Source organism: Convolutriloba macropyga, chromosome 2 (assembly GCF_964194025.1).
Source record: "Convolutriloba macropyga chromosome 2, txConMacr16.3, whole genome shotgun sequence".
In the NCBI taxonomy this organism is placed as follows: domain Eukaryota; kingdom Metazoa; phylum Xenacoelomorpha; order Acoela; family Convolutidae; genus Convolutriloba; species Convolutriloba macropyga.
This window is the reverse complement of record NC_134469.1, coordinates 58,375,586-58,396,575: the sequence shown is the minus strand read 5'-3', so window position 1 is coordinate 58,396,575 and position 20,990 is coordinate 58,375,586. Positions and strand designations below refer to the sequence as shown.

Below are 20,990 nucleotides of genomic sequence, written 5' to 3'. Positions count from 1 at the left end.
GTGGTAGATCTCAGAGGATCTTGATTAACGATGTGTTCTCTTCGGAATAGTAAATCAAAAGGGGAACTACAAGGTTCTGTTTTTGGGCCCTTGCTTCTCACCTGTTTTTTGTTACCATTGGAGCAAATTCGTACGGCTGCAATTCGACTATCATTTCTATGCCGATGAAACTGTGATGTACTTTGTCTACAACCGGTTATTCAAGAGGTTCTAGGTTTGATAATGAGCACGTCACAGAGACGGTTTACAGGCGCCAAAGTAAGATTGAATACTAAAGAAACACAATTGAGATTCACAGAGATTCAATTGATAAGGATGTGTCAACTGAGCTGGTGAGAGTAAGGATTTTTTGCGGCTTATTTTAATTCACTGTATTACGGTTTATCTGCTATACTTACTCAGAAGCAACAACGGAATATAAATTATACATGTAGGTTGATATTCCGATTGTCACCTGGAACACCAATTTCAAGGTTCACGAATTAACTACAATGGTTACCAGTACAAAAATGAGCACTTTTCAAAACAACTCCTTTTGGCCATGGTTTAATTCATCAAACCCACTGAGTTCTAGAGTACATTAGGTCCCTAAAGATAAAGTTAGAAGATGTCAGTATCTATACTTTTGAATCCCTGTTAAAACTGCATTTGGAAAAATATCGTTGTCATGCAATTTCTCATAAGTGGAGCAGAATGCCGTTTGAATTGGAACGGCAAGAAAAAAACGAAACTGAAGTTTTTGTTCAGAATATTATGCACTAAAGCACTATGGAATATATAAATGGTGTCTAAACCTATAATAATATTTAGCTGCTGATTTGAAAAGAGTAACGTCACAAAAAGTAACTAACAACATTTTAAAGGATATAAACCCAATATTAACTCTGCGCGGCCATAACTCTTGCAGCAATTAATTAGCAAAAAAGTATTAATGTTTCGCTGAAAAATACGTTTCTCTGGAAAAATACAAAGACGAATTATAAACAAAAAAAGCGCGGAATGTCCAAGAGTTTTTCAAAATCTAATTCTTGAAAAAGCTGCAATATGTTGGCTTGTGATGCTCTCAAAAAAATTGAAAACCGTCGAATTAGCATAAAGTTCTCACAATTTTAGTGAGGTTTTCTTGTTTCTGTGTAAAAGCTCTATTTTGGTAACATTGTAAAAACTACTGATTCTGCAAAAGAATTTATTACATTCAGTCCCTATGCCCATTTACAAAATAAATTGGTTTTCGATATTAAGTAGCACAATGAGATTGCACCCATTCTATAAAACAATCTGATTTCGGAGCTTCTCTAGCACAAAAACTGTCCCTTTGCTCAACTCTGCAAATGTTGGCCTTCGAAAAGGGTTTCCAACCAAAGACAGCGTCTTCAGTTGTTCACACAAGCCTAACTCTGGAGGCACCCTCTTGATCTCGTTATTCTGAAGGTCCAGTGTGTCCAGATTGGCCATTTCTCGTAGCGCAAGAGGATCTATCTCCGAAATACGATTGTCAGCGATAGCCAAGGTTTGCAAACTCTTCAAAGCGTATACTACAGAAGGCACTTTTGTTAGCTGATTAGAACTCACGTTGAGCTCCAGAAGAGACGTCAAATTAATTAGCGTATCAGGTAGACTGGTCAACCGATTGTTGAACAACTTCAAACACTTTAAATTGTAAAAATGAGGAATCACTTCTGGCAAGACTGTCAATGAGTTACTGGCCATGTTCAAATCTATCACGGTATGCTTTAGCATTGTGAACTCAAATCCAAGATCTGTTAACTTATTTCCTTCCAAATTCACTCCCTGAACTCGTTTCACTTCTGAGTCGATTAGAATATTTTCTGGTATTGCAGTTGCTCCCCTTTTTGAATACTCTAACACTTTGCTATCTGTGATGAATCTTTCCTCAATTGTCACCTTAAACGAAACAATCAGAAGTCAGACAGCCATTATAGTGTAGAATTTGAAAAAAAAAACTGGGGTGGGGGAAATCCCTTATTCAAATCCCAACAATTGTAATTATCTAAATTTTCGTTAAAACAGAGAACTAGAGTAGTGGTAACTTCGAGTGCCTATTATCCTAAAATAACAGAAAGGGGTATACCAGGCCCTTCTATTACTCCTAAGATTCAGATTGGAGGCAGTCGTTTGTATTAAACAGTAATTATAAGGTTCGATTGAGAGTTGTCTAACCTCAGCTAAGACAAATATGGAAAACAAAACAATTATGAAATAGGTGGCACTATAATTGAGAAGTATACCAAGTTCCCAATACAACTATTTAATACTAAGAGATCAATCTAAGATCCTAAAACTACTAAGTGTGAAGATGAAGGGAAGCTCGTCGTAGTTCACTCCACAACCCAACCAGACGAGTATTAATCAACTTGAATAGAACACTAAGACATTGCCCATCAGGTACTTCAGGCTACTGCAGACCGTGATAATGTCTACCTGGTTCGCCATTCCATACAACATGGGTTAACTTAGCTCGCCAAGTCGTCAACGATCAGGCAGCCTCGACCTCAGAGCGGCTTTCACTATTCAGTCTCCTAAAGGAGCGCGGCCGATTAATACTCTCAGAAGCACTCGTCTTGAAGGCGTCTGTAGTTCCCTTCTCCAAAGTCCAAGCCCCGGGAAATCTTAATTTAACCTAATAGTGATTGATCTCTGTAAAACCACCTATGTATCCTAAGATAGATATGTTAAGTTCTGGTTTAATGCCAATTTATAACTCTAAGAAATTACTTGACTTAGAAATGAAAGATTGCAAAGTTACCACAGACCTTTTTCCTAACTAAATCAAAGTTATATTCAACCAAGGTGTATTCTCAAAAAGTCTACTAACTATTTTCTATTTCTCTATTCGATCTCTGAGTCTACACCGACTCTATCGAATAATCCTAAGAAGTTAGAGGAATCGAAACTAAGGAAGGACTATTACCGCTGAGAATAACGAGGATTGTATAATAAGCAGTGAATTTAGAATCAGGAAATTGGGTTAAGAAAACGGCTCAAAAATCAGCCCTATTTATACTCATTATCAGTGCGAAAAATCAAGATACAATACTAATCTTAGCACCATGATTTATAGTGGGGGTCGTACGGGATACCGAATATGGTTTACTTCTACAAAATTCCTAGAAATCAGTCGCGAGGAATACCATTTATAGAATGCATTTGGATTTTTCTAAGAATTCATTCACACTTCCAGAGATATCAAAATCAGTTAAAACATGCTGAGGAGAATAATCTGACTCTAATAACAGCTATCTAGAATCATCATTTTGAACCGAATATTGGTTAACATTACCATTTCTCAAAGATTCATTTATATCAATTTGCTCTGGTCTTGATAAAACTGGTAAGCTAAATTTTCTATAGTTTGAATCAAGGTTAATTTCGGATTCGGTTTATACGGCTCAAATATTAAAGGTTAGTTCAATTTTCTACGTTTCTAAGTTTTTATATTCTACACTTCTCCCTTGGACTCAACTATTCTCCTGAATAGTTATAATTTACCCCAAGTGATTAGCGCCAATATGTGAGATACAGGGTAATATGAGATTACAAGAAAGGTACAACACTCATTAAAATGTGGAAGACTCTAGTTTATTCTGTTCCCTGACCCTACAAAGTAACTCTGTGTGCTGTGTTGGGTGTATATTGTCCCCTGATTCTTCATTGTTATTATCACGACAAGGTTGTTCCTTTTGTTTAGAGCATAATTTCTTGTGTTTCCATAGTACAAAAGCTGCTGTAATACAGATAGTTGAAATCCATCAAAACAATCCCAGAAAACTTATCGCATTATTGAACGTTCCACCGGCTGCGCCTTTTATTGATCGCTCTTGACTGTGCTGGTGAAAATCCCGTACTAATTTTCTGATAGTTCCGGTGTCTATTTCTAGTGGTGGTTGTGCTTGTAGTTCAACTTTTACATGTTCCAATACTTTTCTTTTGTAGTCAAATGTGGCACTTAGTGAGTTCAGATTGTGGGTTTCTGGGGTTGGCAAGGTAAATGCTTCCTCAAGTAAGGGGTTGAGGCTGACCTTCATGACAAGCCCAGATTCGTTCTGACAACTGTCTGTCGAGGGACGAAGAATCAACCTTCCGTTAGGTATTTCAATTCTCCCGTTACAAGAAGGTTGTACGATGCAACTCTGACATCCTCTCAATTTACTGCTCTTTAAGGTGTTTTCTGCGATGTCAGTTATCCAGTATTTTGTAAATGCCGACAAAATAAGGAATTTTGAGTGTGCCAAATAGGTTGCCGTAGTATTATTGGTAGATGAATGACATCAAATTTGCAAGTATGTAAAACAGCTGCCTCGTGACCGGAAAAGCCAATCAGCCAGAGCAATCGGAGTCTGTGGGACAAACGCAATGTTTGCTCGGGTTGTTACTTCTGCTAGAGTCAACCGGATAACAAGAAAAAGATAGCACCACTCCATATAAATACTTCCAAAGTTAGAAAAACTGCACTTGAAGCGAAAAACTTTTTCTATACTGAGACCTAATTTTTTATTCTAGTTTGTTTCATATTGTTCTTTTTTTAAAGAACTATTTTTTATAGACTATTATTGTATTGCCTTTTTTTCAGTTTTTCTTTCTAATGCCACATTTTCTTATGCTTATTTCTAATATTTTTGTTGTTGTCTGAAACTCTAATTAAACCTTCAAAAACTCAGATGAAATTCAAATGCAACCTGGAATCCGTTTCGACGACTGTTGTTATGCCTAAACGTTATCTGAAGTCTTAATTAAGACTTTTTTTAAGGAAAATTTTGATACTTTTATTTTTGGTTGGCTACAAAAAAATGAGAAAAATTTTATTAGTCCATAGTGATTATTATAAAAGCGTTCAAAGTACATAATCTAGAAAATTTGTTTGTTCCTGTCTTAAGTCTAAAGTCGAGTTTGTTATGATGATTCTTCATAGGTGCTCAGATCAGGGTTTCATTCGTCATCGATTCCGTATCTCTTGGGGAATCGTTTTGCTCGTTTTGGACGTCCTTCTGTTTCCGAGATCAGACTTGGGCTCGGTGTTTCAAGGTTGAGTGTTGTTGGTGCTCTCTTTACCCCTTTCAATTTATGAGGTCTCTGCATGTCCATGAACTCCGTGTTGATAGTCTTCTCTGGAGTAGTGTTCAGTTGATGCGTTGTCTCTGGCAGGTTTGCAAGTTCAGAGATTGAGGGTGGGGTCTACAGGTTGGCCTCTGTCATGTCCTTTCTCCCATCAGATGCGTTCAGTTCGGTTGCCTGCGTTTCTTACACATCCTGGGTCTTGTTGTCCACCTTTTCTCTGACAGATGAAGTTCTCTCCCCTTCCTCAAACAGGTTGTGAAAGAAGTCATCTTCTTCCTCCATCCATCTGTATCTTTCCAAGTTTCGAGGGAGAACCCTTCGTGCAGAGTTCCTCGAGAAGAATCCCGAGTGCTGTTTCCTCCTGGTCATCCGCTTCTCCAGCTGGTGGCCGTCTTCCTGGTGCTGGGCGAGTGAGGACTCTGTGTTGATCAGTTTCTTCTTTTACGGGTTTTAGTCTGTTATGTACAATCTGCCATTTGTTACAGGTACCCGTTTTCGATATTTTATAGTGCACATCTGAAGTTTTCTCTAACACAACGTAGGGGCCGTCCCACGGCAGAAAGAACTTTCCCGATTTGGCTTTGTGGGGAGCGAACAACCAGACGCGATCACCGTTGCTGTAGCTTTCTCCAAAAATTTCTTTATGATATCGGTCTTTTTGTCTCTCCTGGTTGCATCCCAGAGTTTCCCTGGCGTTCATGTGGGCTTCAAGAAATTGTTCCTCTAGCCATCGGGTGAATTCGTAACTTTGGATTTCGTGACCTGGTGCTTTGGGTAGAAGCAGGTCGATTGGGTATTTGCACTCTTGTCCGTATACCAGAGAAAAAGGGGTATGACCTGTTGTTCTGTGCACTGTTGTGTTGTAGACGAAGCTCAGATATGGAAGCATTTCGTCCCAAGTGTTCTAATTTCCAGCGCAGTACTTCGATACAACATCAGCAATGACCCGATTGTGTCGCTCAACCATTCCGTTGCCTTGAGGGTGGCAAGGTGAGGTCATTGTTTTCTCCATTCCAAACAGCTTGCAGAGTTCCAAGATCAATTCACTGCAAAAATTTGAGCCCTGGTCAGTGTGAATTGAGTCCGGGGGCCCAAACATAAGAATTGCTCTTGCCACTTTTTCAGCAGTTGTGTTTTGTAAAGGTGTGCTAACTACATATTTTGTGAAATAGTCCGTGAGTACGAGAATATATTTGTACCCTCCTTTTGTTTTGGTTACTGGACCCAAAATGTCTGCGGCAAATTTGTTGAAACGAATTCCGACGTTGATCGTTTGCAAGGGTGCTCTCCATTTCTTCCCAGATGTGGATCGCGACTGACAAGTTAAGCAGTTCTCACATTTCCTCTCGATGTCTTTTCTCATGTTTGGCCACCAGAATCGTTGCCTGGCTCTGTCGAGTGTTTTCTGAAACGCAAAGTGTCCTCCACTGATCTTGGAGTCGTGTAGTTGTTCTAACACTTTTTCTCTTAGACTAATGGGCACTACAAACTGTCTGATATTTGTAATTGTTCCCTCCACAAGCCAATTCCGGTATAGAACTCCATCTGCAAGTTCCAGTTGTTCCCAAACACTCCAGAGTGCCACCGCATCTTCCCCCGGCTGCAGCAGCTGCTGCTTTCTTCACGTTGAGTTTGCCAAGGGATGTTTGAGTACCATTCTCGTCTGCGTTGGCCCATTGAAAAACGAGTTTTATTGCAGGGTCCTGAGCTTGGTGTTCTCTTGCTGCTTCTCTGCCCTCCTCCAGGATAATTTCCATTGATGCCTTTTCGTTTTCGGGAATGTTCAATTCGAGTCCATCAGAACAGCCAGGGTTTGTGGTCATTCGAACTCTTCCCCATTTGTTATTGCTTGGGGAGTCGTTCTCCTTGACAGCTTCACAATTTTCGAGCTGGGTTTCGTTGGGGTAGTTACTGTCTTTTGTGATCTCCGGACTCCCATAAAACTCAGCTTGGCTGGAGTAATCACTCTCCGCATCGGTTGACCAGCTGAGTCCAAATTTGCCTCCTGATGCCCGCTCTGCCAGTGCAGCTTCAAAAAGTTTCTGGAAACTCATTTCGTAGGGAATTTCGTATTCGTCGTCGTCGTCGCTTTCCTGCTGCTGAGTTTTATTTTGTTGGAGCAACAAAATAAAGGAGTCCGCGTTCTCAGGTCCGCAATCTGAATCTGTGTCCGTTTCTATCCATTCTGTAGTCCCATCTTCGAACTCGTGCCTGGTGAACGTAAGAGTTTTTGCCATTTGAATTTTGGAGAGTGGTTTAGTCTCTGAAGAACATGGATTAAGTTCCGGCGAAGTCACCATTTGGATATGGCCCAGAGCTTCGCTCAAACTTTCAGCTGGGGGCAGTCGCCAAACATCTCTTTCTTCTCCTCCTCAGTCAGTTCGGGTGTCTGGCTACACTGTTGTGAAAGTCCGTCTGTATTTCCATGTTTTTCGCCAGGGCGATGAACCACCTGGAAGTCAAACTCTTGGAGTTTTTGTAGCATTCGAAAGATCATTCCATCGTTGTTCTGCCTGAACAGCCATTGAAGCGAAGCATGGTCCGTTCTCAAAACGAATTTCGTACCCCATAGGTATGGCTTGTACCATTTCATTGCCTGGATTACAGCTAGGGCCTCTCTTTTCGTTCTTGAATATTTACATTCTGCTGGCGATAGCACTCTGCTTGCAAAAGCAACGGGATACTCAACACCATCTATGACATTTGAAAGTACTGCGCCCAAACTGTTGTCACTTGCGTCTGTGTCCAGCACGAATGGTGAGTTGTAGTCCGGATGAGATAAAACCGTGCTTTCGATCATTGCAGTTTTTGGACTCTCGAAGGCAGCTTGACAGTCTGGTGTCCAGGTGAATCTCCTATTCTTCTTCGTGATCTCGTGTAAAGGTTTGGCTATTCCTGCGTAGTCCTTCACAAATCTTCGATAATAGCTGCAGCATCCAATGAATGATCTCACTTCTGTGACGTTTTCCGGCCTTTTCCACTCCTTTAGGGCTTTGATTTCCCCTCGTCGGGTGATATTCCTTCGGCACTTAATTTGTATCCTAAGTACGTAACTGAGTTTTGGTACAATTTGCATTTCTTTGGCTTCAACTTCAAGTTTGCTTTCCTGAGGGCTTCAAACACAATTCGCAGATGTTCCTCGTGTTCTTCCTCTGACTTGCTGAAGACTAGAACATCGTCCAAAAAGATGAGAACAAAGTTGAAGAGGTACTCGTTAAAAATTGATGTCATCAATCGTTGAAAAGTGCCTGGGGCATTGCAGAGACCAAACGGTAGTCGCAGGAACTCGTAGTGACCACCATCTGGAGTAACGAATGCGGTTTTGGATATCGCTGACTCTGCTAATGGGACTTGCCAGTATCCGGAGGCTAAATCCAGGCTCGAAAAAACCTTAGCTCCATGAAGATGATCGAGGATTTGATCGATTCTGGGTAACGGGAAGGCGTCTTTTCTCGTCACTTCGTTAAGTTTTCTAAAGTCTACACACATTCTGTTGCTGCCGTCTTTTTTCGTAACAAGTACAATCGGTGCGCTGTAGGGGCTTTTGGATGGCCGGATAATATTCCGTGAGAGCATATCTTCAACTTCTTGTTTCACAACTGCCATCTTCCCTGGCGCGAGTCAATACGGAGCAAGTTTAATTGGTCCAGCGTCTCCCGTATCAATATCGTGTTCCACTAGATGAGTTTGACCCAATTCCGCATCGTTGAGGGCAAAAACATCTCGAAAACAGGCAACTGTACTCAATGTCTTGAGTCCAGTTTCGTGATCAGTTGAATCGGATTTCACTAGATTGCAGATCACGTTGAGCTCATCTTCTGAAGTTGGTTCGAGAGGGTCGTTTTTCTCTATTTGTAAGGGTTCACGGCCTTGTAACTCACTCTCCGCGCCGCAAACCTTGAATTGTCCGGGTTTCTCTGTTTTCCAAAGGATGTCAAACTCACTGTACTGCTCTCTGTGCCCATCATTAGTTGCCTGGACTGAAATTCGATCGACAATTGATTCTCTTGTAGTATGGGTGTCCCTAATATCAAGGGTACATCTGTGTCCAGGGTGACAAAAAATTCCGTCTGAACAACCATACCCGGACCGAATGCAAGGACTCCGGTGAATTTTCCTAGAATGCGGAATGGGTCGTTCGTTCCTGATAGGACTGTATCGTGGAAGTCAGAGAATAAAATTGGGGGTGAATAAAGTTTGTACGTCTGTTCAGATATAATATTCACATTGCTACTGGTGTCTAGCAGCGCTCTGTGCAACTTCACGTTCAGTTTAGCATCAACATAAATAGTAGGTCCAAAGATGCCGCTATTGTTCTCGATACTCGGACTGTTAAAAGTTTCATGTCTCTGCGCCCTCTGCAAAATCATCTTAACAACTGGCTGGGTTTCGGCGTTTCCATCTTCTTGTCTTGGAGCAGTGCTACGTTTAGGGCAGCGACTCGCAAAACTCCCCCAACCTTGACAATGATAGCATTGTACGTTGCTGTTCCGATCCACTCTTGCAGGGCTGCGCGATGTTCTCGGGGCTTGTGCGAAATCTGTTAGAAACCGACTCTGTGTATCTAAGATCCGTTCCATGATCTGCGTGTGACGTTCCTGTTGCTCCAGTAACTTGTTGAAACTCCTGATTTGGTTTTCCATCAAGTCACTGAGTCCCATGCCAACATTGGTTGATAGGTCTCGGATTTCAGTTTTTCTTCCACTTTCATCGTCGTCACCTTGGGTCCAACGCACATGTCGCTTCCGCCTTGGTCGATTTCGGGCATTCTCAACTATCGCAATTGCTTCGAGGGCTATGGCTCTTTGGGCGGATGCATTGAAAGTGTCTGGGTCTTCCTTGAGGAGGGTGTATCGTATTTCACTGTCCAGCAGTCCATCGGTGAACGCGTCCTTATTAGCTTCCTGCCTTCCTGCTGCGTTCAAGTGGGCGTTTGCTGCTTCGCCCAATTTTCGAACTCTTCGAGAGAATTCTTGAATGCTCTCCCCTTCATTTTGCTGGAGGTTCTTGAACTCGGTTCGAGCACTTCTTGCATTAGGAAAATCTCCGATTCGATTGTTAAGTGCATTGAGAACCCTCTCGATCGTCGGTGCCGGCTGTCCTTGTACTTGAATAAGATACTGATTTGGAAGGTTGTAGTACTCGTCCAGTGCGTAGTTGTTCAAGCAAGTGGGGAGAACTGCTCGCTGCCTGGCATCGTCCCAGTTGTTCGCCTGAGCCATCGCTTCGAAATGGCGTATCCATCGCTCGAAGCAGTCGAAGTCTTTGCTCGGATAACGTAAAGGAGTTAACGGTGGAGCAGCCACTACTATTTGCTGCTGGGCGTTGTTGTTGTTTGCGTTTGCCATTTGTTTTTCAAATTGTGTTCTACGCTGGTAATGTTAGTTTCTCTTTCTCGCAAAACTGTTTCAACACTTTGCCTTCGTTTTGAGACCCCCCGTGTCAGTGATTTTGATTTTCTTTTCAAAACAGAAATCAAAAGCAAAAACTAGAAACTACGAGTTGTTGATTTGGATTCTCAGTAATTCAAAAGTTAAAACTTTTTCACTATTGTGTAAGTTAGCAGTCAATTTTTGATAATGCCGTGCTGATGTAACTTTTCTACTTGGATCAGTCTTTATTTCTTAATTTATTCTTTTTTTTGTTAGTACAAAATTATTTTTTTTGTATAATAAGCAGTGAATTTAGAATCAGGAAATTGGGTTAAGAAAACGGCTCAAAAATCAGCCCTATTTATACTCATTATCAGTGCGAAAAATTAAGATACAATACTAATCTCAGCACCATGATTTATAGTGGGGGTCGTACGGGATACCGAATATGGTTTACTTCTACAAAATTCCTAGAAATCAGTCGCGAGGAATACCATTTATAGAATGCATTTGCATTTTTCTAAGAATTCATTCACACTTCCAGAGATATCAAAATCAGTTAAAACATGCTGAGGAGAATAATCTGACTCTAATAATACCTATCTAGAATCATCATTTTGAACCGAATATTGGTTAACAGTACCATTTCTCAAAGATTCATTTATATCAATTTGCTCTTGTCTTGATAAAACTGGTAAGTTAAATTTTCTATAGTTTGAATCAAGGTTAATTTCCGATTCGGTTTATACGGTTCAAATATTAAAGCTTAATTCAATTTTCTACGTTTCTAAGTTTCTATATTCTACACTTCTCCCTCGGACTCAACTATTCTCCTGAATAGTTATAATTTACCCCAAGTGATTAGCGCCAATATGTGAGATACAGGGTAATGAGATTACACACGAAAGGTAAAACACTCATTAAAATGTGGAAGACTCTAGTTTATTCTGTTCCCTGACCCTACAAAGTAACTCTGTGTGCTTTGTTGGGTGTATATTGTCCCCTGATTCTTCATTGTTATCTTCACGACAAGGTTGTTCCTTTTGTTTAGAGCATAATTTCTTGTTTCCATAGTAGAAAAGCTGCTGTTATTCAGATAGTTTAAATCCATAAAAACAGTCCCAGAAAACTTATCGCATTATTGAACGTTCCACCGGCTGCGTTTTTTATTGATCGCTCTTGACAGTGCTGGTGAAACTCCCGTACTAATTTTCTGATAGTTCCGGTGTCTATTTCTAGTGGTGGTTGTGCTTGTAGTTCAACTTTTACATGTTCCAATACTTTTCTTTTGTAGTCAAAATGTGGCACTTAGTGAGTTCAGATTGTGGGTTTCTGGGGTTGGCAAGGTAAATGCTTCCTCAAGTAAGGGGTTGAGGCTGACCTTCATGACAAGCCCAGATTCGTTCTGACAACTGTCTGTCGAGGGACGAAGAATCAACCTTCCGTTAGGTATTTCAATTCTCCCGTTACAAGAAGGTTGTACGATGCAACTCTGACATCCTCTCAATTTACTGCTCTTTAAGGTGTTTTCTGCGATGTCAGTTATCCAGTATTTTGTAAATGCCGACAAAATAAGGAATTTTGAGTGCGCCAGATAGGTTGCCGTAGTATTATTGGTAGATGAATGACATCAAATTTGCAAGTGTGTAAAACAGCTGCCTCGTGACCGGAAAACAGACTGATCAGGCAACCAGCTTGTTGGTTTCTAGTCATTGGGAAGGGTTTTTCGCAGAGTTTCAGTCGTTTCGAACCTTGACAGGAGAGAATCTGTGTTTGATCAACTTCGGCAAAGTTTGTCGTAGCTTCCGAGACGACAAGCAGTTCATGCTCGAGCACAAGCACTGAAGCTGTGGTTGAATTTGTAATAGGTTGCGGAAGGGGCACTCCTTTAAAGACCTTATGGATAGGGCTTTGACTTGACATAGGGATTTCGATTTTCAATAGGAGTCCATTGTTTCCAATAAAAACATTACGAAGTAGCTCAAGTTCATAGTAGAGACTAACATGCTGGAGTGGTATTGACATCGTCTTGCGATGGAATCGAAGGGTTTGTAAAATTTTTCGTAGTTTGTCTGGTTCAACAAGTCTTGATGGTACTCTTCCGTTCGACATGTCCTGAAAAGCCTCTCGAACTTTGCTATTGAATTGCTTCAGCTCATATTTGAAGGATTGCACTTCCGAATGAAGAGATACCAGCGCGAAGGAAACGTTAATGATCACACTTTGTGTTTTGAGAAAGAAGGTGAACACGTCACTCCTCTTGTGGTCGCAGACTTGGGCCTGCTGTACTTGTTCCATATCTTGTTCAAGATTGTTAACAGCGTTCTCTACGGTTCCGAAGTTCCCAGCCGTATAGTTGAAGATAGTTTTCATTTGTTCCTGCTGTTTTAAATTTTCGTTGCCCAGGATGTGTATTGTGTTGTCTGTGTCGCTCGTTAAATGGTGTAGCTTGTACTCCATGCTGTCCAAGTGACTTGCAATTCGCCGCATCTTTTCTTCTGAGTCCTGACAAAGATGGAAGATGGAGAGCATTTTGCAAGCTGTTTTTTCTACTACGGGCTCCAAAACAAGTGAGGCGGCCGCTCCCGCTGCCAGCAAGGTTATTGACCTTCTCTTCCTGATCGAGAGCTTAGTAGAGTTTGCAAAAATCTTCACATCTCGAATCAGCTGTGTCCTGTCTTCTTCGATCTCGGAAATATCCTTTTGTAGTGACGTGATCAGTGTATTCTGACTGTTTTCGACGATGCCGTTTAACTTTTGGTTATTACAATATCCCCATTGCGCCTCTCTCCACACACGAGTCTCCATTTCCTTCAGGGTTTTTGAAAAAATTTTAAATGCGCTCCAGTTAATGTCCAAGGGTTTTGGAAAGGGCACTGCAATTTCGATCAATTCAATTGAATCAGCCGGAGCAATCGGAGTCTGTGGGACAAACGCAATGTTTGCTCGGGTTGTTACTTCTGCTAGAGTCAACCGGATAACAAGAAAAAGATACCACCCCTCCATCTAAATACTTCCAAAGTTAGAAAAGCTGCACTTGAAGCGAAAAACTTTTTCTATACTGAGACCTAATTTTTTTTATTCTAGGTTGTTTCATATTGTTCTTTTTTTAAAGAACTATTTTTTTCTAGGCTATCATTGTATTGCCTTTTTTTCAGTTTTTTAAATGACACATTTTCTTATGCCTATTTCTAATATTTTTGTTGTTGTCTGAAACTCTAATTAAACCCTAAAAACCTCAGATGAAACTCAAATGCAATCTGCAATCCGTTTCGACGACTGTTGTTATGCCTAAACGTTATCTGAAGTCTTAATCAAGACTTTTTTTAAGGAAAATTTTGATACTTTTATTTTTGGTTGGCTACAAAAAAATGAGAAAAATTTTATTAGTCCATAGTGATTATTATTATAAAAGCGTTCAAAGTACATAATCTAGAAAAATTTTTTGTTCCTGTCTTAAGTCTAAAGTCGAGTTTGTTATGATGATTCTTCATAGGTGCTCAGATAAGGGTTTCACTCGTCATCGATTCCGTATCTCTTGGGGAATCGTTTTGCTCGTTTTGGACGTCCTTCTGTTTCCGAGATCAGACTTGGGCTCGGTGTTTCAAGGTTGAGTGTTGTTGGTGCTCTCTTTACCCCTTTCAATTTATGAGGTCTCTGCATGTCCATGAACTCCGTGTTGATAGTCTTCTCTGGAGTAGTGTTCAGTTGATGCGTTGTCTCTGGCAGGTTTGCAAGTTCAGAGATTGAGGGTGGGGTCTACAGGTTGGCCTCTGTCATGTCCTTTCTCCCATCAGATGCGTTCAGTTCGGTTGCCTGCGTTTCTTCAACATCCTGGGTCTTGTTGTCCACCTCTTCTCTGACAGATGAAGTTCTCCCCCTTCCTCAAACAGGTTGTGAAAGAAGTCATCTTCTTCCTCCATCCATCTGTATCCTTCCAAGTTTCGAGGGAGAACCCTTCGTGCAGAGTTCCTCGAGAAGAATCCCGGATTTGCTGTTTCCTCCTGGTCATCCGCTTCTCCAGCTGATGGCCGTCTTCCTGGTGCTGGGCGAGTGTAATGTACAATCTGCCATTTGTTACAGGACCCGTTTTCGTCACAAGGGTGCTCTCTTCGAATCAGAAGATTGGGGGTTCGAATCCCTCTGTGGTCGCCAATGTAGAATTTGAAAAAAAAATTGGGGTGGGGGAAATCCCTTATTCAAATCCCAACAATTGTAATTATCTAATTTTTCGTTAAAACAGAGAACTAGAGTAGTGGTAACTTCGAGTGCCTATTATCCTAAAATAACAGAAAGGGGTATACCAGGCCCTTCTATTACTCCTAAGATTCAGATTGGAGGCAGTCGTTTGTATTAAACAGTAATTATAAGGTTCGATTGAGAGTTGTCTAACCTCAGCTAAGACCTAAATATATGGAAAAGAAAACAATTATGAAATAGGTGGCACTATAATTGAGAAGTATACCAAGATCCCAATACAACTATTTAATACTAAGAGATCAATCTAAGATCCTAAAACTACTAAGTGTGAAGATGAAGGGAAGCTCGTCGTAGTTCACTCCACAACCCAACCAGACGAGTATTAATCAACTTGAATAGAACACTAAGACATTGCCCATCAGGTACTTCAGGCTACTGCAGACCGTGATAATGTCTACCTGGTTCGCCATTCCATACAACATGGGTTAACTTAGCTCGCCAAGTCGTCAACGATCAGGCAGCCTCGACCTCAGAGCGGCTTTCACTATTCATTCTGCTAAAGGAGCGCGGCCGATGGATACTCTCAGAAGCACTCGTCTGTAGCTCCCTTCTCCAAAGTCCAAGCCCCGGGAAATCTTAATTTAACCTAATAGTGATTGATTTCTGTAAAACCACCTATGTATCCTAAGATAGATATGTTAAGTTCTGGTTTAATGCCAATTTATAACTCTAAGAAATTACTTGACTTAGAAATGAAAGATTGCAAAGTTACCACAGACCTTATTCCTAACTAAATCAAAATTATATTCAACCAAGGTGTATTCTCAAAAAGTCTACTAACTATTTTCTATTTCTCTATTCGATCTCTGAGTCTACACCGACTCTATCGAATAATCCTAAGAAGTTAGAGGAATCGAAACTAAGGAAGGACTATTACCGCTGAGAATAACGAGGATTGTATAATAAGCAGTGAATTTAGAATCAGGAAATTTGGTTAAGAAAACGGCTCAAAAATCAGCCCTATTTATACTCATTATCAGTGCGAAAAATCAAGATACAATACTAATCTTAGCACCATGATTTATAGTGGGGGTCGTACGGGATACCGAATATGGTTTACTTCTACAAAATTCCTAGAAATCAGTCGCGAGGAATACCATTTATAGAATGCATTTGCATTTTTCTAAGAATTCATTCACACTTCCAGAGATATCAAAATCAGTTAAAACATGCTGAGGAGAATAATCTGACTAATAATAGCTATCTAGAATCATCATTTTGAACCGAATATTGGTTAACAGTACCATTTCTCAAAGATTCATTTATATCAATTTGCTCTTGTCTTGATAAAACTGGTAAGTTAAATTTTCTATAGTTTGAATCAAGGTTAATTTCGGATTCGGTTTATACGGTTCAAATATTAAAGGTTAGTTCAATTTTCTACGTTTCTAAGTAGATTATAGACTTCCTCAAAAAAATATTGCCGTAAGACTGCCAGAGTACATGTAGAGAAACTGTTCAAAGCTGTGACATCACATAGCCAATAAAGAAGACAATAAAACTCTGATCAAAATGTTGTCAAGAATAGAATGACCCAGAAGTTAAACCAAAATTCAAGTTTGACTTGCGCCACCCTATAGAAACTTGACAAAAATGAGGTTCCTTGCCAGACATCCTTGCAGCACAATTGTTAGGACATGTAGCTTTTACTTCACCCCTACGCATAACACTATTCAGATCAATGAATGAAATACTGAAGATATCGTCTTTTTTAAAACATTTTTAAATTTTTTTTGCATATACAACTTTCTTTGACCAATTCATTTTTTTAATCTCAAAACACATGCTCCCAAAACCTTTGTGTTAAATGAGAAACTATCGATTCCTTCTAATTTCTGGTCAGAGAACAAACAAATTAATCTACTTGATTTTGTAGTTAAATTTTCTGACAGTTAGAAAGTTGTAGGAAACAGTTTTGTCACATTAAATATTGTCTCAATTTCTTATCTTAAAAAGTCAGATCTCCAAAACAACTGCAAATTAGACTCGCTTGTCTCTTTGGAAGACAAGCTTCTGAAGATAACCAGATAGTGAACTGCCAACATAAAGGCAAGGTGAAAGTCAAAGACTCAGCTTAACTGACCCTAACAATGGTACCAAAAACCATTGAGTCAGTCGAAGTCATATATGATCGAAGATCTAATAGCGCAGTTAATAGCGCAACTCTACAGCAAACTCAATGTTTTAGTGAAAAAATGATATCCTGAAGATGAACTAAGTGATCAAAGTTGAAACTTTGGGGATTACCGGGGTAAAAAAACAAAAAAGCAGTTTCAGACGTTGAGACAGAAAGCCACGTGTGCAGCAAATAAATTTACTCAACTTACAGCTCTGCGGGTATTTATTTTTTTCATAACATCTTGTCCCATGTTATGGGTACACATATATTTCATTTTTTCGGTAACCCCCTTTGGGTCCTTTTTTTCAAGCAGAACCACTCTTTTCAGAAAATCTAAATTTATTTTTTATCATTCTCTTTAACTAACTAACTGAATTTCCCTAAAGATTTTTCAAATAATTTTAACCATGTGCTTATTTTGCAATGGGAAGATTTCTTTTCAGTGGTACATAATTAGTTGAAAATTTCAATTAGAAAATGAAAACATTTCTTTCACTTCTTTACCTCATTTTTCTTTTAAGCCCTCAAAAGAAGGGTTGCTGTTTTTTTATTTATTTTGAGGAATTGTTTTGAGCAATTTAATTATCTAAATTTTATAATATATCTACTGAGAAGATATCCATGGCTATATTGCTAAGTAGTATCATGTAATGGAAATGAAGGAGTGAACAATTTTGAAAAATTTGTAGTCCTCAATTTTTCTTTGGGAAATGAAAAGTTCCCAAACATCTTTTCAAAATAGATTCAGTTTTTCAAAAGCTTTACAATGATAACTCTTTTTTACATCTCCACGAAAGATATCGCTCGGCCACAATCGTCTTAACACAAAGAGGGACTGGTATAAAGTTCCATCCACCCAAATAAAAATGGAGGGTTGGATTAAAATAAAGAACCCGTGCTGCTGTACTAATTTTTGCTTATCCTGCAATGGCTGTGATGCGGATCCTTAGTCCAGTAATTGATTGCATTTCTAATTAGCACTCGGGCCTTTATCCCGGTCAATTTCAACGAACCAGATCTTCAATTGTTATCTTCAATTGACGATTTTAAACCTTTTGAAGGGTAAATAAAATGTAATGAAATGAAAACTATTCATATTAAAATTTCAATGTTGCAAAGTGGTCATCATTATTCTAGCTCAAGACCAATCTGTATAGAAAACATCTCAATCACTCGATAGGAAAATATTACTTCTAATTTTCTAGGAATTCAACAATCATTGAAGACGTTCTCCGGCGTTACCTTGTTTGAATCAATTTGATCTAAGGGCAGTCTGTTCCTCAAGAACTTCAGTACAGCTGCGGGTCCCCCTCTCAACACATCCTGACGAATTGACCGCATTGGATTCCCATCAACCTTCAAACTCTTCAAGTTCTTCAGAAGACCCAGCCGGTCTGGAAGAGTGCTCAAATTGTTGCAACTGACATCCAAAGTGGCCAGCTGCTCTAATGTGTCAAAATTATCAGGCAAGCTTTTGATTTGATTATCAGCAATTAGCAAGATTTCAAGAGATACCGATAAAGGTTCCAAGTTATCTCCGGGTACAGAATCAATTTTGTTAGAATTGATTAGCAGTTCTTTAAGCTTTTTTGTCATTGCAATCTTGGGAAATGTCGTCAATTTATTGTTGTTCAGATTTAGTCTTGTCAACAGAGGAAGCTCACCCATTTCAGCTGGAATATGCGACAAGTTGTTATACGAGAGGTCAATGTCTTGTAAATTTGCACAGAATGAAAGCTCCATAGCGACATGGCTGATTTTGTTGTGCGAAAGGTTCAAATTTTGTAGCTTTTTCATGATACCGTAAGAAGACGTTACTTCTTCTATCTCATTGAAAGATAAATCCAGCTGACCTAAATTTGGTGGCACCTCATCAAATCTGCCGAAGGAAGGCAATTTGTTATTATTGACATTCAAAAGCGCCAGTGCTCTCAAGCTTCCAAAAGTATCGGGTAGAGGTTTATCTAATCTATTCCTGCTCATATCAATTCTATTCAAATTCTGAAGCTGTCCAATTTCATGTGGTAAACTATTCAAACAATTATCATGCAAATCCAACTTTTTCAGAGCCATCAAGTTAGACATTTCGGCAGGCAATACTTCAATCTGATTGGACGATAAATCAATACTTGAAATATCAGTATACTCCCACCATTTTGTGTTCTCGTCGCGTACGATAGCCTCGTTCAAGTTAAAAATTTCATTGGGCACACGAATCAATCCTTTGTTAGCAAAATTGAGATTACCAGTAGTAGCTGCTCGTTTTAAAACAGCTTGTGGAATACCCGCATTGGCACTTGACGGACAATCACCGTTCCCAGCCACATCGGAGCTAAACATTTGGACATTAGCGTCTGCATTTTTTGACCGCTTCACAAAGTTAGGATTCAATTTCGATCTGTCTAATCTGCTCATTTTGCTGACCTGAAAACGCTTAAAAATTAGGACGCTGAGCATTGTCAGCAGCAGCTAATGCTACGCTTGCTTATCACTTTGTTTCTTACAATCAACAAAATATCTTTCTAGTTCAGTTAGCTATCTTTTGTTTACAAAACTGACCTTCAACCCTGGGTATTTCAAAATTAGATGAATAGTAGAAACTGGCAGTTTGAAGTTTGAATTTGAACAAATAGCACCGATGCTGATACACATCTATAGGCTACAACTAGATGACACTTAGAACCTTGTTTAGCAACAGCAAGCATATGCTTCGACCCAAAACGTGCTTGGTCGAGCAATCTATTAAGAGCGGACCTGTTTAAGCACTTTTCCAACCGATAGGCCAAAACATTTTTCCTTACTATGCAAACAAGTTGAGCAATAGCTGCAACTTGAGGTAGTTTTTCAAATTGGGCTGAATGAGACAATTAAACAGATCCAGTGAGTTATTTACATTAAAAGCAAAAACAACATTTATACAATTTCTCGGGCTGGAACGATACAGAAATAAAATGAAGGTTTGGTAGAAATTAAGTAGGATACATTAATTATCGGCTTCATGCAATTTTTCCACTAACTTCATTAAATCTTCACGCTTCGAGCGACAGTCCTTCAAGTCAAACTTGTAATTTTTAAAATCTTTATCAAAATTTTCTTTTTTAGCGTAGTGAGACATAATGTACTCCATGAACAGGATTATCATGATCCCACAGTCGTACATGTTGGTTTGTTGTCCGACATCTGGGGGAGTTTCCAGGGGGGTCTCGCGGCCACACAGGTATTTGCCTAGCACCTTGCTCAGATTGTGAGCAGTTTGATTGTTCATCCCATTCATTGAATCCAAGTGGTAAAATGTTCCCTCTTCCTTTGACCGCTGCCGCACGTACACAAGAAGTGACCAATGTGAGCCTGCAAACAAAATATCAAACTATTAGAAGTGAAAAGCCTTTTGAGCAAATAGTATGACAAAAATCCCATCTAACAGATTGCTAGAAACTAGCTGCAATTGCTTCGTAGACCACTAGTCTTAACAACCCTAGTCTTGGCTTTATAGACCTCTAGCCTCAAGCTAACGATGAAAGAAATGAGATCTAACAATCAGAACTTGCTCAAAACTCGTCACTTAATTGTTTTGAAGTATCTATCTGATTTTTAAATATGTACCCTAAAGCAGCTCAATAGAAACTTCATATAGAGTAAGATAAAATTCTTAGGAATCAAATAATTCCATTGAAACAAGGGAAAGTCGAATTGAGAGAAGAGAAGTCAATTTGAAGTCATATTTTAAGTTAAAGTTTGTTTGCACTCGCCAAAAGCTCAAAGTAGGAAAGCAAAACGTGATATTGGAGCTGGTTTCACATGCCCCGATTGAGCTTTGGCGGTTATTTAAGACCTCTTACATGCGCTGATTTCCTATATTTGACACCCGAATCTACAGAACTCAAATCATCATCACCAAGAGTTGCTTATTCCTGCGACTCCCTCAAACCACGTCAATAGGTAATTCACCCAGGACTCTGACAAAACAGATAACGCTACGCATGGCCCGTGCAAACTTGTTGTGAAGACACAACGCAGAACCAAAAGAGGCCAAAGCTGACCCAAGAGAGGAAAAGCCAAGAAAGGCCAAAGCCTGACCTAAGAGGAAAGCAGAGGACCACGGAGAGGCTCAGAGTACACTTAACAGGGAACAGGGACCCCAGAGAGCAGTAGACGGTCAGTGA

General features: G+C 39.8%; 2 protein-coding genes across 2 annotated transcripts in view; both read right to left on the bottom strand.

Annotated features, from left to right (window-relative positions):
* The window catches only part of LOC142334544 (uncharacterized), a 489,219-nt gene that overhangs the window by 27,665 nt on the left and 440,564 nt on the right, over positions 1 to 20,990 (bottom strand). The gene's annotated exons all lie outside the window — the stretch shown is intronic.
* On the bottom strand, positions 1,170 to 19,247 carry LOC142334541 (leucine-rich repeat-containing protein 40-like). The gene is made up of 2 exons (XM_075382660.1): positions 18,070 to 19,247; positions 1,170 to 1,905 (listed from the first exon to the last, which is right to left on the bottom strand). Exons 1-2 carry the CDS (start codon positions 19,240 to 19,242, stop codon positions 1,267 to 1,269), a joined length of 1,812 nt encoding a protein of 603 aa, XP_075238775.1. The 5' UTR covers positions 19,243 to 19,247; the 3' UTR covers positions 1,170 to 1,266.

Coding starts and splice junctions, on each gene's coding strand:
- LOC142334541 (XM_075382660.1), bottom strand. CDS start 19,242: ATGAGCAGATTAGACAGATCGAAATTGAATCCTAACTTTGTGAAGCGG. Junction 1,906..18,069: donor ATCAAATTGATTCAAACAAG/GTAACGCCGGAG, acceptor GTTTCGTTTAAG/GTGACAATTGAGGAAAGATT.